Raw genomic sequence first — 18521 nt, forward strand, 5'->3', positions numbered from 1 at the left:
GCCCCCCCCTTGCTATGTTACAGACAACCTCCCAATCTAAAAAAAATCATTATCCGAAGTTCAATGCCCTCAGATTCACCAAGAGGAACATATCCTTGCAATGGGAGAAGATGCAAAACCGGCATTCATATAGAGACCAAAGACAAAATCCAAATTGCCAACACACAGCAGGACTATAAGATCCCAGGGACATTCACATGTTCCTCTTCCAATGTGGTGTATTAAATTCTATGCAATGTATGTCCTGTGGGTGGCCTCTATGTTGGAGAAACAAGACAGAGACTGAGAGCAAGGATGAGGTCTCATCGTCATACAATTACAGACAAAAAAACCCATTTCCCTGTGGCTAAACATTTCTGTGATCCAGGACACAACATAGGCAATATGAAAGTTGTCATTTTAAAAGGCAATTTTAAATCACAGACACATTGGAGAGTGTGGGTACACAAATTCATTACAATCTTTGATTCTATTCACACAGGACTCAATTTGTCAGAAGGTTTTATGACCCACTACCATATCTGAGCTATCTCCTCCAAGTAGCCCTTTGATCTTCAGAACTTTTGACACTACCTATCTAATCTTACCTAATTAAGGATTCTCTCTTCAAGCTCATTGTTTGTTTATTGAAATGTTGTGCTTTAAACTGTATATAAATAAGGTTTCTTCAAATATTTTCTCATATCAGCCTGATGAAGGGACGTAAGCAGTCCCGAAAACTTGCTTTGTAACAATATTCACTATTATTTGTTAGCCAGAGGTACCATACCCACAAGATTCCTATTTTGTTTCTCTCACTGAGAGCACTTTATATTTTTTTCTACTGGCTAACACGGTACCAAACCATTTTTTTTTTTTTTTTTTTTTTTAGTTTTAGTAACATTGATATGATTTTTTTGATTGGGTGTATCTTCTGGCACAAATAAATAATTAAATGTGCTGTAACTGTGCATAGTTTATCTTTTATAAGATCAGTTTGTTTTCTTCAGACTTGTTGTGCCTTTAGTTTTTGGCATAGGAAATATAACACTTAGAGCCCTGTAGAGAAGCAGGAAGTAAAATCCTGGATGGCAGGTATGTGTCACCAAGGTGCCTGGCCTCAATGACGTAGGTCCTGGAATAGAGTGCTCCAGTAACAACAAGTTACTGAGAGAATTTTTAGTGCACTGGATTTTGGGCCCGATATTTAGGAGCGACCAAAAGAGCTTGGATGGTAAAGGTCACTCCCACTCACTCCAGGCTAGGTCTTGCAGGTCCTATAAAAGGCAGCTCGATTGACTCCAGGTGTGTCTAACGTATTGGAATTACCACGATTGTTGACCAAACTGAACCAAAAGCACTGCCTGTATTGCTGCATGGGTGAAACCATATTGTGTGTTTGCCTACCCAATGGAAGGACTGTTTTTGTTGTTGATTGTTTAAGAAATAGCAGTTGGCTGAATTATAGTAATTGATCTTTCTCTAGGTTTATCGGCACTTGAAGCTCATTAATCAGGGCCCATGGCCTCTCCACTTTCCCTTGATTAATATCAATACTCATATTCTGTTAATGTAAGACCTGCAAAGGGTCCTTACACCCAATGGCATAAGCAACAATGCAGCAAAGAAATTTACTCTATGGAGCCTCCATCTATAAAGAATGATTGTGATTGTTGCTGTTATTATTGCACACACAGACTAAAAAATATATAGGGTCTACTAACCTGACAGCATGTGATCAGCTCTGTCTTCAGTTTTAGGCTGGTTTCACACTTGCGTTGGGCAGAGCTGCGGAGGGCTGCGTAATTCTTCCGTTAAGCCCTGCCCATTGCCACACCTCTTCCATTCAGCTCCGCCTACATCGGCATGCGTCCTGCGTACCTATCTTTAACATTGGGCACGCAAGTCATGTGAATGCATGCGGTTCTCTCTGCATGCGTCCTTTTGACATTGCGCCAACCACAACAAAATGCAACATCAGTGCCCTGGCTTCCTTTCACTTGAAAACAGCATTCATTAGCCAACGGACCTGTGTCTTCTCCCACTACGCCATCAGGGATAGCTCTGCGGTGTTGAAGCCTTTCTGTAACTGATTTCGCAAGAATTAAGACACAGTCCAGTTCAAATGCAACATGTGAAACTTTACTTGTATAACTTTGCAGCACATTCTTGTCAGTAACATCATCAACAGCAAGTTCCATGCAGTTCTCACTCTGCTCTTTCCCTGCACTCAGTTCCACGTCCTCCAGTACATTACAGGGTAATAGCACCTTAGGCGGTTACGCAGCGTTCTCCCTATTCAGACTCACTGTGCTTGGGGATTCTCCAGCCCATTTCGCCCCGGTCCTGAGAGCATTGGCCCATGCAATAATCTGCCAAATGTTGAACAATCTGTACCCTGTACTATTGCGGACTGCTTCCTTTCTCCAGCTATGAACTGCTGCAATCCTGCTGCTTGATACCATACTTCTGTCCTATAGAGTCTAAATGGCAATGCTTCTCTTCTTATAATGTTACGTGGCTGCTGTGGTGACCTGGGCCTAGAGCCTATGTGGACAGGCCCTTCTCTCTATCTAAAAACTGTGTACTTACTTACCACACAGCAGCCCCTCCTATAGTTAACTATTTCTCATACTAAGCTACATCCAAACTGTAACTACGTTTACTATGATGCTCCCATCTAGTGGCCATTAATGTAACTGCACTTATCCTATACACTATCCATAGCAGCACAAACATACAATAGAAATTTAGCAAGAATGGTAATACACAAAGTAGTGTAGCAGTACCAATGAAATACACATTTTAGGAGAGTGGTAGTACACATAGTAGTGTAGCAGTACCATTATATAGCAACAATTATACTTACACTTATAATATATTGTAACATATGGTACAGGGACAAATGAGAGAGAAAAGGTATAGCAGTAATATAATCTATCCCCTTACAACAGTATGTATAGATATGTTACTGATATGTAAATGTTAAATAAATGGAAAGAAAAAAATTAAAATATCTTGATTTATTTAGTATCAAGTATGAGCAGCACCACACACAGAAATCCACACTGAATGCAAATGGGCAAATCGTCAAGATTCACTGCTGGCAGCTGCCTGTGCAATTGCCAACCAATGAAGTCCAAGATGTCTTCGATGGGAGACAAGTCCGTAGACACTTCAAGCAACGGTAGTACATTTACACCACACAGGCTGCTCACAGTAGCACGTTTGATGTTTTGGATCCCGTTTTTTGGGCTTGAAAGGGAATCCTCAACTAAATTAGGAACTGGACCTCAAATGTGGTCTAAAAGGAGGCTTGAAGAGATCTTCCTCCTCTCATATTAAACGTAACTATGCATTAAAAATGTATAGTCAGTATACCTTACATGTTCCATTGTGGTATCGCTGCTTCAGTCTCCGAGATCATTACCACATCTTCATCCACAAAATGGCCACTACAGAGGCATGAGGAACATTGTGAAAAGTCTGAACCCCGCATCACCAGACTCACAAAACATAACAGTGTGTGATGTGCGTGCTGTCACGATTCCCCTGTATGCAATGTGCTGTTGAACGGTCACGTGATCACATATATGCGAATTGCATACCTGCGGCCACCTTCCAACTAGTGTTATCAGACTTCTCTCAATAGCAGTAAATTGAGAGACGTGCAGGAGTTTAATCGGCACGGGACCGCAAGTATGTAAATCGCATATATGTGGTCACGTAGCCGGCCGCCTGCATGGGGCATACAGGGAATCTGAACAACCCCTTTAATTGATAAAATATCAATGTTTTGTTCATAGATATAACTATTGCCACATTTGTTTGACACATTCACTGAATAATTCCAAATAGCACATAAAAAAAACATTCCTGTTTAACAAACTATTGTGATTTTAAGTGTGTCCTTATTACAAAATATAACCATTTGTCCTGGGTAGTACTGCAAAATGAGCACTTGTGTGTAGTGATGAGCGAGTATACTCGTTACTCGAGATTTCCCGAGTATGCTCGGGTGATCTCCGAGTATTTGGATGTGCTCGGAGATTTAGTTTCTGTCGCCGTAGTTGCATGATTTGCAGCTGCTAGACAGCTTGAATACATGAGGGAATTTCCTAACAGTCAATCCCCTCATATATTCAGGCTGTCTAGCAGCCTCAAATCATGCAGCTACGGCGACAGAAACTAAATCTCCGAGCACATCCAAATACTCGGAGATCACCCGAGCATACTCGGGAAATCTCGAGGAACGAGTATACTCGCTCATCACTACTTGTATGTGCACAGTGCTATATAATATGATGATTACAATATATTAAAAGTCTAAAAATGTTGAAGGAGTGCTTTTTTAAGATAAAGAAAAGTGTCTTTATTTCTCAAAAAACCCAGATATGTCAGATCTGCTGGTGAAAGTGCGGACAGTGTGTGCGCACTTTCTCAGTTCTCACCGGTCTGTCTGCATTGCAACTTCAGTTCTGTCTTCCTGCTCATCGCTTCACATGCACTGTACCAACAAGGTGGAATTCCATCCTGCATATGCTTGAGAGGCTGTGTGAGCAGCAGCAAGCAATAATAGAATTTCAGCTGCAGCACACACGCGTGAGTTGCTCAGCGGAACAAAACCACTTTACCACCGATGCGGGATGTGGGTGCCGTGCAGTGCTGCTTTGAATATGCCAGCAACATGGCCAGCGCTGATGACACCATCATTGGCGATACAATATCATTTATATGCCTGCTGGAAACAACACTTCAGGCAATGATGCATGAGGTAGTGGCACAGGAGGAAGAGGAGCAGGAGGAACAGGGAGCATTTTCAACATTATCAGGCCTGTCGTCCACACATGGCTTGGAGGGTGGGTTCTTGTACCAACACCAGCCAAGTACACAAGTGTCCAGCCAGTGGACAGTTTTGATGGATAAGGAGGAACAGCTGTATTCACAGGAGGGTGGTTTTCAGAGCAGCTCATGTGTATCACTGGAGCATGGTTGGGAGGATAGTGAGGGCAGCTTGTCGTTGGCTCTGGGCAGTTTGGAATACATGAGCCAATACATGCTCTAGTGCCTGCGGAATGACAGTCGAGTTGCCCGTATTGTCACCAGTGTAGATTACTAAGTTTCCACCCTGCTAGATCCCTGCCACAAGGACAATGTACCATTATTTCTTCCGTCACTGGATCGAAAAATGCATCAATACACGCACACGCTGGTGGAAACACTACTAATGCCTTTCCCAATGGACAGCGGCATTTCAGTGGAACAACAAGGCAGAGGCTGTGGAGGAAGTCGCCAACACAGCAGGGGCACCGCTACCACCTCGAAATGCAGGGTTAAACTAACAACAAACAAACAAATAAAGTTGCACTTTGTAGTGCTAAAGCATGTATATATGTAATATATGAAATATGAATAGCTTTATTGCTCTTGATAATAAAGATAATAAAGCCATCCACAACCTGTCTCCTCCATATATCTGTGACATGGTCTCCCGATACTCATCCACACGCAACCATCGATCCTCTCAAGATCTTCTTCTCTACTCCCCTCTTATCTCTTCTTCGCACAACCGCATACAAGACTTCTCCCGTGCTTCCCCCATACTATGGATCTCTCTACCCCAACACATAAGACTCTCGCCTACCATGGAAACCTTCAAAAAGAACCTGAAGACGCACCTCTTCCGACAAGCCTACAACCTGCATTGATGCTCAGTCTACTGAACCGCCGCATGACCAGCTCTACCCTCTCCTAGTGTATCCTCACCCATCCCCTGTAGACTGTGATCCCTTGGGGGCAGGGTCCTCTCTCCTTCTGTACTTGTGTGTGTCTTGTATTGCTCATGTTTATTGTACTTGTCTATATTTGCCCCTTTTCACATGTAAAGCGCCATGGAATAAATGGCGCTATAAAAATGTATAATAATAATAATAAGAAAAATAGAGACACTTAGCACATAATTTGGTCAGTTCATGCGTGTCCAGCAGCCAACGACAAGGCAGTCTCAAATCTGCTGGGAACCTACGTGTCTAGGCTGGAGTCACACCAGCACATGGCATCCGAGAGGATCAGAGCACAGCTGTGGAGGAGGTGGAGAAATTAATTTCTCCATCTCCTCTGCTGCCGGCGTTGGCATATATCACACTGTCCTCGGGTGATATCAGAGTGCTGTGCGTTGTGTCACTCACACCCATAGACTTATATAGGTGCGAGTGAGCCGAGTCTAGCTGCCGATCGCAGCATGCTGTGATTGTTCTCGCATGCCGATTCAGCATGAGAAAATAATTGCAGATCTGAGCCATGTTGTACAGTAGTGTGACTGTGTCCGTAGGCTGAAGCCTGAATATCTGGCTAGGTAGGATCCTGTTGCAATTAAAACCACCTCAGGCTGGAGGGCAGAGTGCTCGGTCAAAGGGCTGATATTCGAATAGGAAAAATCTTACGGATACTTCCAAATCGGAAAACTGGTGTGCACAAGTGCAAAATAGGAGCAGCCACCTCCATATACAACACACAAATAAAGATGCACTCTGTAGTGCTGAAGCATGTAACTATGTAATATATGAAATATGAATAGCATTACCGCTCTAGATAATAAGAAAAAATAGAGATGCTTAGCACATAATTTGGCCAATTCAAGCATGCCCAGCAGCCAACAACAAGGCGGTCTCAACACATGCCAGAGCTTGCCCTGTTTGCCTTGGAGGTGCTGGCCTGCCCTGCAGCAAGTCTCATGTTAGGGCGTGTCTTTAACACTGCAGGGGTGTCATCATAAACAGGGCCGCCTGTCCACAGACAATGACAACATGGGGAAGCTAACATTCCTAAAGATGAATCAGGCGTGGACCATACAGAACTTGTCCATACCTGTGGTGGACTAGACAATTATACCAGCCACGGTTCTACTCTATTTTGCGTTTGTTTCATATTGGTGCGTCCTCAAATTTAAACCAAAAATTAAACAAAAAAACAGTGTTGCCCCCTCACCCTCTTCACTTTGACCTCTGCCTCCTTGCTCTATTTTTTTTTATTTTTGTTTATTTTTTTTTTCTCTGTTGTTTTAAGCTATTTGTCCAAAAAAAGTGTTGGCCCCCTTCCACCTATAACACCATGCCCACCTCCGCCCCCTCCTCCACTTGGACCTCTGCCTCAGGGTTCTGTTTTTTTATTTTTGTTAATTTTTTTTGTCTCACTTACTTTAAGTCATTTGCCAAAAAAACAGCACAAATGCATCATACAGTGCCATCTGTACAATGTGCACAGACAACTTTTTGTACCATACTTTAGTTTTTCACATGATATTGTATTATTTGAGGACCTGATCTGAGAGATCAAAAACCCCATAAACGTATTATAATCCAGGATACAATCTGACTTTGGTACTTGTGTTGTGGTACCTCAGACAGTGACAAGAGAACTGTTGCCACGGTGTATGGTAGTCAAGATAAGGACAATCAGCAGCTTAGGGAGGCCTCTCTGATTTCTTTTCATGGTGGTGCATTTATGAAAACGAATTTGGCTTTGCTTCCATATACTGATGATGGTTTTGGTGATGAATACATCATCAGAGCCACCAACAATACATAAATATGGCACCAGAAATAACATTAGTACATGTATACAGCACAAAAAGCACCATCACTACATGAATGCATCACAAAAACCACCATCAGTACATGCATGTATCACCAGAAACATCATCACTACATTACTATGTCACCAGTATCACTTATCAGAACAGAAATACATCACAAGAACAATCATAGGTACAGGAGTACGACACCATGACCACCATCAGTACAGGAAACAGGAATACTACACCAGAACCACCAGCAGCTTTGTTGCAAGCTGTATTTGTGGCACGACGGACGCAAAAACCATCAGACACATTACATTAACTATAATGGGGTCTGTATAGCTTCCATTAGGCTACTCACCACATGCTGGACACTTGGAGTGAAACCATATGGCCCCCATTATTGTTAAGCTATAGTAGATTCCATAACTATCCTTGCATCTAATATTTAAAATATAGGCTGTCAGGAATGAATATTGCTACGGTATTTGTCCTGTGTATTGTGCATCAGATCCTCAAACAATGAATGATTCTATATCTAATTCTGAAATTGCACTCCCTGTTTAATCACACCTCTAAAGTACACCACTTTTTTACGTTTGATTTTTTAATGAAAAAGGTAAAAATACAAGGGAAAATGGTCGTTGGACTTTGTTTCCTGACCCATCGGAGGGGGAGGTGCAATAGGGGTCATATTACCTTAGTTTCTGACCCATTCCTTTGCTTGAGGTGGGTTCGACATTGACTTCAACTGCCTAGGGCCCCAAAATACATTGCCCTGGCCTGGATTCTACTATAACTAAAAATCAATTCAAACATTAGTATTTGAACTTTATACCATGGAAGTGGTACAACTGCAGAACAGATAAGATAACATTTTAAAATCATATTCATTTATCCTGCTACACAATATGACATAATACACCTTCTCCAGCATTTATTTGGGTGAAGTGCATGAAGCAATGTATGTGAAAAGAAAGATTGTGAAAAAATTGTGAAAGATTAAGATAAAAATGTCTGACCAAGTTAAATGGCAATCGGCCAATCTGCTGGTTAGTAAATATTAACACATGTAGGAAAAATAAGCCCAAGTGTATAAATATCAGATCAGCAGCACAATCAGAACAGACTCTTACCAGTACTTCACTATGGCTTTTATTGCCTACTTTTTGGCTAGAGCCGATGTCTTGGTATACTTTTCAGTTTTCATTGTACTATTCATTTTTTGGATAAATGGAATTAAGAAGAGCACAGCAAAGATGCCCCCTGGACCTATGCCTCTGCCGGTCATTGGAAATCTCCACCTGGTGGACCTGGAAAGGCCTCACGAATCTCTGATGCAGGTAGGATACTGTACTTACTGTATAATCAACAGGGGTGCAACAGTATTTAGTTGGGGGAAAAGAAATTCGAGGTGCTTGCTGAATGACACAGGTACAAATGGATTCATGGTGGCCATTAAAGGTCTGGCGGTCTTGTCCTTTACTGCATTATACACAAACTATTGGTGTAAATGGGCACTGGGTAACTCTTCATTTCTTTTGTGGTGTTCAGGAAAATAGGAATTGTTCAAAGTCAAGAAACCCTTGAAGTCGAATAGACTTTTCATGTAGCTGGAGATGTGTTAATTTACTCATTTAGTGCCCTATTATGGTATTTTAATGAAACAATAGGAGAAGAAAAAATGGATTGATGAAAATACCATATCATTCAATATATGGCTAATTATAACTTCAATAACATTTCTAAGAGCGATGATCATTTCATGTGTAAACTATGGCCAATAATATAGGGTTGGTTCTCCCTCCTGGTGCTGTAACAGTTTCTAGTATTCTAGGGAGTTTTTCTATCAAATATTACAATTACTATAGAAATGTGTGTCCATTGAGGTATTAGTAAAGTTGGGAATTGCTTTTGGGCTATCAGGTTTTCCCAAAGATTAACAGTTGATCACCATGGATCAGAAAAGCCAAATCTGCACTGGCCAGTTGATCACTGCACCAGATTATTCTGAGTGGGCGTTCTCTTTAATAATGTTCAGAATTGAGATCTGTTACGGATCTGCAGCACAGCACTAGGGAAGAAGGGGGAAAACTGACCCTGCACAACGACTAGGCTGATATCCTACGATGGAGTGGGCGACCCATTCCTTGCGAATAGACCCACCGACGATCCTAGGTTAATCTCAAGCGAAGACCTATAGATAGGGCGAAGGGGACCCTGAAAGATCTAAGGACTGGGTACAAAAACGGGTAACCTCCTAATAGAAAACAAAGAGAAGGCTGCAGAAACAAACTGAAAACAGAAAATAAGACTAGCAGAACCAGAGGTCCCAGCACTGCACTAATTAAACACACAGAAGGCAAAGCAAAGCTCCAAGCCAGACTTCAAGTGGATTAACACTGTTGTCCAGCAAGGACTGGGAGACAGGTACAGGTTAATAAAGGGTGATACAATCACCTGTCCCAAGACAAACCCAGCACCAGAGGAAAAAGACCAGCAGCCAGAACACTACAAGAAAATGGCGGGTAGTCACAAACTAAACAGATTCTAACAGATCTGGATTTTGTTGAGATCTTTCTCACCACACTTTACATTTTTCGCAGCTTTGTTTCATGTGCAGAGCCTTGGTCTTCTACGCAGTGACTGAATATTAAATATCTTGTTTCATTGGGTTGAAGTGAGGCAATTTACCATAGGAAAATATTCCTTGATTTCTAATTAAATTATATTACAACTTCATACGGGGCTAAAATATACAGCAGAAGGCCCCTAGTAAAACTATTCAAAAATTCCTTTAGTAGTGGCAAATCTAAAATGCCATGAAATAGTGTAGTCTTCCATTTCATTAGAGGATATGTAAGTTCATTTTAATGGTTAGCATATGACAAAGGGCAAAAGGCATGAACATATGAAATCATCAAATAGTAAATAAAATTATAATGCATTTTTTACATTTGCAGGCACTTTTCGTGCCTGTAGATTGGTGAGGGTTCTGGTCATGAGACTCTTATGAATTGCTGAAAAATGGCAGAGAAGTATGCAGCGCGTGAGGCAGGAGCATTCAACGCATCCCTGTGTGAGCACTCAGAATAGAGTACAGATACATTGGAAAGTCATAGGCTTTCTATTGTATCTATACACTGTTCTTTGTATTCTCATGGGCAGGAGATGTGTGGTCCTGCCTCTCACGCTACATCCTTCTCCATCTTCATGGACTCAGCAGCAACTGTGGCTTGTTGGAAATGTACCTTAATTGGCTCAGTGTGAGTGACATTGTGGTTTAGAACACAATTTTTATCTGTACAGAAATAATATTAAAATAAATGTTTATATAACTATAAAATATGATATTTTGCAGCTTTCTGAGAAGTATGGTGAAATATTTACTTTACATTTTGGACACAAGAAAAAGGTGATACTCGCTGGATATGAGATTATAAAAGAAGCACTTGTTACGCAAGCTGATGATTTTGGAGAACGGGCGATTGCTCCAATCTTCGAGGTTTTCTCTCATGGACTAGGTATTTATAAAACCACAATGGTGACCTGTTAGGGGGCAGAATACTATAAAGTCCAGTAACTATTAGAGATGAGCAAACCTTTCAAGCTTCGGTTCAATTAGCCAAACGTTTAGATGTTCATTGAATAAGTTCACCGAACGGTTCAGTGAACGTACCCCAACAACATTAGATTCAATGGGAGGCAAAACCAAACGTATACACAACACGTTAAGGGGTGACAAAAACCTTCCCAAACAGCTAAAATTAGGGGCAGAAACCATGAAAAGGGGCACAGTAGAAATTTGACAATGGCACCGCAGCAGACAGCCATGGGCCATGGGTCATGCATGAGGTATCAGGGTCTGGCCTAGCCTTTACAGCTTGGAATTGAAGTTTCAATTAGGACCTGGTGGTTAAGGGCGCAGTGTATGTCTTCTTAGCTGGGAGACCTGATACCTCATGCAACACCTCCATTTTTTTATTCCAGCCACACTCAGATGGCATAAACATCCGTTTCATACAGAAATATTGGTAGAAAAATGTAAGGAAAGTAAAACAGGTAGTTGACAGAAAGTAAGTGCAGGCCTGCCTGTCTGGGAGCCCTACTTACAAAGGCAACCCACCAGATGGAGACCCAACTTGAAGTCTCCACAATTCAAAAAATAATTGCCACACATCACTAAAGTGGCATCAATATCCGTAGAGTAGTGTAGTGCAGCGGGGTTGGTGCAGTGCGATAGACAGGCAGGGACCACAGAAAGTTCAGCATAAACAGTGTCTTTATTTTCAAACTCACATACAGGAGTGATATCCCCTGGATTGCAGCCAGGTTTCCACAAAAACAGTTTGTGTTCAAAACCCGTTGCGGTGGAAAATGGCACCGCCGTGCCTCTTGGGTATGTCTGCCGCCTTTACGTCCCTGGTTCTGTGTTAGTTTCACACAGACCTGGGTTGCACAGAGCCTCCTGCTCTGCAGCTTTCAAACTCCAAACTGACGCTCCCAAGGTCAAACTGACAGATTTTAAATGGAATCTTGTCCATAGAGCCACTTCCAAAACCCGGAGTGGAGAGAGGGATTCACCCCACTACCAAACCTGCAAATCCATCTTAAAATAAAAGCCCTTGACGGGTTTTCATGAAAATCTGACTGGGCCAACTACTTGGACCTAATCCACTCTATCTTTTATTTTGCCTTGTGATTCACAGGTGTTCTCCTGTGAACACAAGAAGAGGGTTTAATAACACGCCGTCTGCATCCTGGGGTACACATATCGACCCTTGCATATGATCCCCCTCACTGCCTCACAATATAAATAGTATAATAGGCCTCTGACACCCCTTACACCACAGGCAACCTACCAGATGGAGACCCAACTTGGAGTCTCTACATTTAAAAAAATAATTGTCATATACCACTAAAATGGCATCAATTTCCACAGAGTAGAAAAAGTATAATAGACCTCAACCCATCAGATGGAGACACAACTTGTAGTCTACACATTTCAAAAAATAATTGTCACACACCACTAAAGTGGCATCAAATTCCATAGAGTAGAAACAATATAATAGGCCTCTGACACAACTTCTACTATAGGCAACCCACCAGATGGAGACCCAACTTGGAGTCACCACATTTCATACTCCACATTTCATAAAATAATTGTCACAGACCACTAAAGTAGCATCAGTTTCCACAGAGTAGAAACATTATAATAAGACTTCGACACACCTTACACCACAGGCAACCCACCAGATTGAGATGCAACTTGGAGTCTCCACATTTCAAAAAATAATTGTCATACACGACTAAAGTGGCATCAATTTCCATAGAGTAGAAACAGTATAATAGACCTCTGACACACCTTTTACTGCAGGCAACCCACCAAGTAGAGACCCAACTTGGAGTCTCTACATTTCATAAAATTGTTTGCAACATAGGCAGCAGTAGTCACATCAGGCGACTGAGGTGCAATTTCATTGGAGATCCATGACTTGTTCGTTTTGATGAAAGTTAGGTGGCCTACACTTTCATGGGACAGCTGGATGCGCTTCTCCATCAGGGCACCACCAGCAACGCTGAAAAGGCGTTCTGAGAGAACGCTGGCTACCTAGCATGACAAAACCTCCAAGGTGTGACAGGCGAGCTTAGGCCACTCTTCCATTTTTGAAGACCAAAATGCAAAAGGGTCCAACCATCCCCTGGTGGCATTGATCTTGAGCTCCAGATACTCCTGTACCATCCTCTCCAGTCATTCACAATGTGTCAGTCTTGTACTCTGTTCTGCTGGTACATGGGCTGGTCTAAAAAATGTGGGAAATGACTCACAGAAATTGCTTATACCACTTACACTGCTGCTGCTACTGTTTTTATGATGACACCTTGACGTTCTCGGGGTGAAACATCTAGAACTGAGATGCACACGGTGTGCCCTACTGGTGGCTTGGGGAAAACCACTTTTTAAATGTGATACTGATTACGGCATTGTCAGCGCTAACCATTGTAAGGTAGCGCTCACTGAGTGCATCCCGCTTGGCTGCGATATTGATGTACACCGGAACACTTGCACTTAAAACAGTCCAATGCAGTTTATTATGGCATCATAAACCGCACCGTAAGCCATGTTATACTTCACAGGCTTACACAGAGTCCATAATATTTCAACATATGGCTTTTATTTGCAGTCCTTAAGCACGCTGCACCTCCTCACTATTCAGTTACGGTGGGCGACCGCACGCTGTACAGTTCATTAATGTCCATAGAACATCACAGGCACCAACAGTCATATCCCCATGTCCAGGGTTACCTCTTAGGAGCTCCTGCTCCAGATGCCGACTCTTTGTTAGTCCTTTCTCTCGGGGAAGCGGCTGCACTGGGCATACCATTCCGGACAGTGCCTTATTCACTAGGCCGCCTCACGGTTCCAGAACCACAGCCGGGCAGTGGCTTCCCCAAACGCAGGCCGTCACAGACTCTGCTCACACACGTGGCCTGTCCGGGTGCTGTTCAGGGATCCGTCCCTACTCCCAGGGACTCCAAACACACCGGTCTCACCAGGTCCAGGGCCTCAGCGGGTGCTATTCAGGACGTCTGTCCCCTCCTGAGACCGTCCAACACTCACGCATCACCGGGTGCTATTCAGGGATCCGTCCCTTTTCCCAGGGATTCCCAACACACCGGCCTCACCAGGTCCAAGGTCCCAGCAGGTGCTATACAGGAAGGCAGCACACCTTCCAACACCTAGACCTTCCAGGACCTTCCACCCTGAACCATTCAGGTACACACTCTCTCTCTATGTGACCAGACCTCAAGCACCTTATATGGTCCATAACCACACCCACAGGTGAGGTATGGATCACATGGTTATGACCTCACTAAAGGTCCTATTGCACACAGCCACACACAGGCTTTATCCTGGGCATTCAGACCCACGCCCCTGGGTGGGTTTGTAGGTGACTGGTCCCACCCATCTCACCAAGTCAAGCTTTTCCCTGATACACTGTAACAAAACCTCAGCAGTACCTCTGCTGATCAACACACATTCAAGCTTCCACCTCAAGGCACCCACCCTTGTGATACATAGAGGTCATTTACCGCAAGCGTGATTTGCACCACATCCGGACTGCATTGGCCCAGACTATACAAAAGAACATACTGCACCAGGGTACAGTCACAGCAACATGTGGAATTCCATCTTGTCGGAACATTGCAAATCAAATGGTTAACCAGTAGGCCGAAAGACATCTGTAGTGATCCAAGTTGATGACCTATGGGGTGCGATCATCGTAAGTGAACACACAGCGACCTTGCTTTCTATAGCAATGCATCCAGGCCAGGATAGTGGCAGAGAAATTGCTGTACCACCAGGCTGAGGACGTGGTGCATGCAAGGCACGTGTGTGAGATTGCCCAGGTGTAGATCCACCACCAAGTTTGCACCGTTATCGCACACAGCCTTCCCTTGCTCCAGATTCAGTGGACACAGCCATTGCTCAAACTCAGCCTGGATAGGTGTCCATAACTCTTGAGCTGTGTGACTGCAATCCCCAAGGCATATTAATTTAAACACTGCCTGAATGTGGTGAGCCATGGCTGCAAAGTATGGAGGTGGGGGATATTCTTTCTGCACTATTGGATTGCATGTTTAAGGGAGAGGTTGAGGGCACAGGTGGAAGCCCTAGAGGAGGTGGAGGAGCCAGGAGCAGTAGAAGAAGTGTTAGATGCAGAGGCTTTTCCCGCAAGCCTTGGGGATTCAAAGACTTCCCAGCCTGCCCAAACAGCCACCAGAGTCACCCAGTGCCCATTCAGTGAGATGTAGCGTCCCTGCCCATGTTTGTTTGTCCAGGTGTCAGTGGTGAAATGCACCCTGGCAGACAGATTTTTTTCAGGGACCGGGTGATGTTGTTGGCGACATCCTGGTGTAGCGCAGTCACAGCTTTCTTAGAGAAGTAATTGCGACTGGTCAACTGGTACTGGGGGACTGCGAAGGCCATCAACTTTCTGAAACCATCTGTATCCACCAGGCAGAATGGCTCTTAACTTCGGCATGTGCAGGAGGAAACACTCTTTTACGTGACCACAACTGTGGGACCAAAGGCTGGTTGCTGTGCTGAGAGAGGGTGGAGTACAGAGAACAGGACAAACTGCTGGACTGTGAGTGTGATGCAGACGGAGATGTTATGGCGGATTGAGAAAGATGTGTTGTGCTAAGTTACACAAAAGCAGCAGTCATTTCTACTTCCATGGAATAGAATGTGAAAATAGCTCTGCATAGTGGCCCATCTGTCATTCCCCACAGTCAGGTAGGCGTTTGGAAATTTTTTGACGCAAGGGGAAACAAGGGTGACAGGGGTGCCACCTCTGAGGATTGTACTGTGGGTGATGTTAAGGTGGAGGAAGAGGAAGAGAGGCTACTTGACACAGCACTTGCTATCCACTGTAACACATGCTCTTTCTGAACCTCATCTACAAGGGACACCACTGTGTGGCTGACAAAGAAAGAGAGTTGAGCAGCCCGTCCAGTAACAGATGTCGTCAGTGGTCTTTGGAAAGTAAGAAACAGTGTTTGTTCAGTTGAGCTTTCATTAACATTAACACCTAACCCATATACATGTCGAACACCAAGCCTATTTCCCCTTCCACAACAACCTCGCCTTTTCCCATTCATGTTGTAAGTAGCTTTCCCCTCTTGTAAAATGCTGTTTCAGAACCTTAGGCCCACCGCTGTCAGTCACCTGTCACTAAATGAACAATCACTATTTATTTTCTTAGATAGTTTGCCTGAACAACACTGTGTCCTACCACTGAAGACCTACCTCTTCTGACAAGCCTACAACCTGCAGTAACCACTGATCCACCAAACCACCTGCACAACTAGCTCTACCCTCGCCATACTGTATGCTCACCCATCCCTTGTAGATTGTGAGCCCTCGCGAGCAGGGTTCTCTCTCATCCTGTACCAGTCGTGACTTGTATTGTTTAAGATTACTGTACTTGTATTTTTTATATATACCCCTCCTCACATGTAAAGCGCATGGAATAAATGGTGCTTTAATAATAAAACCTAACGATTTTTAAGTGGAAATATGTCCTTTTCATTTGCCCCTGAAACACAGTTTTATCACCAATGATTTGGATTAGCTAATTGGCCCTCCAGGCTGCACCTAAATATTAGGCCTAATGAGTTTTAAGTGAAAATCTGGCCTTCTGATTTGCCAATAAAACACAGTTTTATCACAAATGATTTGGACTAGACAATTGGTAGTCTAGGCTGCACACAAATATTATGTGTTAAGCGCTGGGATTCTCCCACTGCACGGGGTAAATCCCAAGTCTTGTCTGCGACTGCAATCTCCCATTCTACTTTGACCACAGAGGCGCCTGCTCAGCAGACACGTCGGTCTCAGCGTCTTGCTCAGACTCGTGCTGTTTGTCTAGTTAGTGCTCGCTCTTTTGTTACAGCTATAGTAACTAGCAATAGGCAGCGGTGAGCAGAGGCTAAGTCCAGGAATCACCCTACTGAGCATGCTTGTGAGATGGCGACTTCTCATTGGTGGCTGGTCGTCAGCTGCTCAGGTCCTGTGGCGGTTCCAGTTTGGTCATCGAGCAAGGTCCTGTCTAAATGGATTGATGTATAAAAGGGCCTCAGGTGCACACGCCCGTGAGCTAGTGTCATCTAAAGTTCCATGTGTCTGTGTGAACACAGCATCTGTGTGATATATGTCAGCCTGTGCTCAGGGCCGGCTATAAGCCGTTAGGAATTATGGCTTAACCGGAGATGAGCTTGGTTGTGTTAATACAGGGCAGGCTTTAGAGCCATTAGGAATTCCGGCACCTCCGGAGAGGAGTTCTTTGTGTTCACTCGCTGAATGTGTGGGATCACAGTAGCTTATATCCGTGAGCGGGTTACGTTCCCTGTGAAGCTAACAGGGGATCGTATCTAGCGCCATTCCTCTAAACTAAGCGCCAAACTGCAAGGGTGCTCTATTTCTGCACTCAGTTCACACAGAGTGACCTTTAACCCCGTGTGTTCTTTGTGATCGCTCGCCGCACTGCTCCGCCATTTTCTCACTAGCGGCAGGCTACCATCTCTGCACGGTGGACCCCGGGTTGTGATCGCACTTCATTACTCATTTTATTTAGTGTGATCTGCCAACCCTAACATTAGGGCTAATGATTTTTAAGTGGCAATCTAGCCTTCAGATTTGCCACTGAAACACACTTTTATCACAAACTATTTGTATTAGCTAATTGGCCCTAACTGGAGTAGCAAATTGGTCCTCCGGAGACTGCCACACAGGTTTTTCACAATCTACTTCAATGCTGGAAGATCGATTTCACACAGGACAGGATCCTATTTAGCTAACTAACAAGTTCACTCTCAGCAGCAACACAGGAGTGACCTCTCTGCACATTGTGACACTGAGACAATGGCACCAGCAAAACAAGATGCCTGCTTTTTATTTTGCCAGGAATATTTGCCTTTGGCCAATCACAGAAAACCTTGTGTCATGACGTTGTGAATGGTTTCTGAGCCCTGATTGGCTGCTGGAATAAACATACATAAAGTTAAGAGGGAAAAAAAAGAGCGCCACACTCATCTAACCTCTCAACACCGCCTCCCCTCAATAAACACATCTCGCTCATCATACAGCACCACCATCCTAGCCAAAGTAATAACAAAAGCATTAATGGAAACGCGATGATTTACCCAATTGTGACCAAGTTTTGCCGACTTTGAGTAAAAATGCTCATGACAGCGAATGCAAATCCAAATGTGCTACGTTCGTACCGAATTTAAGATTGGCGAAAGTTTTCTGAACAAGTTTGCTCATCTCTAGTAACTATGGCTGATTCTGCTACTTGAAGATTCACTGAAAAAATCAAGAAATGTCTTTTATGAACAAATGTTATGAATTGAAGACGTTTAACAACTACTCCAATTCTTAGAAGTGTTGTGATGACTC

At 43.5% G+C, this 18521-nt stretch overlaps 1 protein-coding gene across 1 annotated transcript in view; it reads left to right on the forward strand.

Annotated features, from left to right (window-relative positions):
- The first annotated feature begins 8661 nt into the window (after positions 1-8661).
- The window catches only part of LOC141047819 (cytochrome P450 2K1-like), a 72709-nt gene continuing 62849 nt past the window's right edge, over positions 8662-18521 (forward strand). The window contains exons 1-2 of the mRNA XM_073543144.1: positions 8662-8898; positions 10917-11079. Of these exons, the coding sequence (XP_073399245.1) occupies positions 8704-8898; positions 10917-11079 (358 nt within the window). The 5' untranslated portion in view covers positions 8662-8703. The remainder of the gene's footprint in view (positions 8899-10916; positions 11080-18521) is intronic.

Source organism: Dendrobates tinctorius, unplaced genomic scaffold (genome assembly GCF_039654945.1).
Source record: "Dendrobates tinctorius isolate UK_male_01 unplaced genomic scaffold, ASM3965494v1 ptg000129l, whole genome shotgun sequence".
Classification (NCBI taxonomy): Eukaryota; Metazoa; Chordata; class Amphibia; order Anura; family Dendrobatidae; genus Dendrobates; species Dendrobates tinctorius.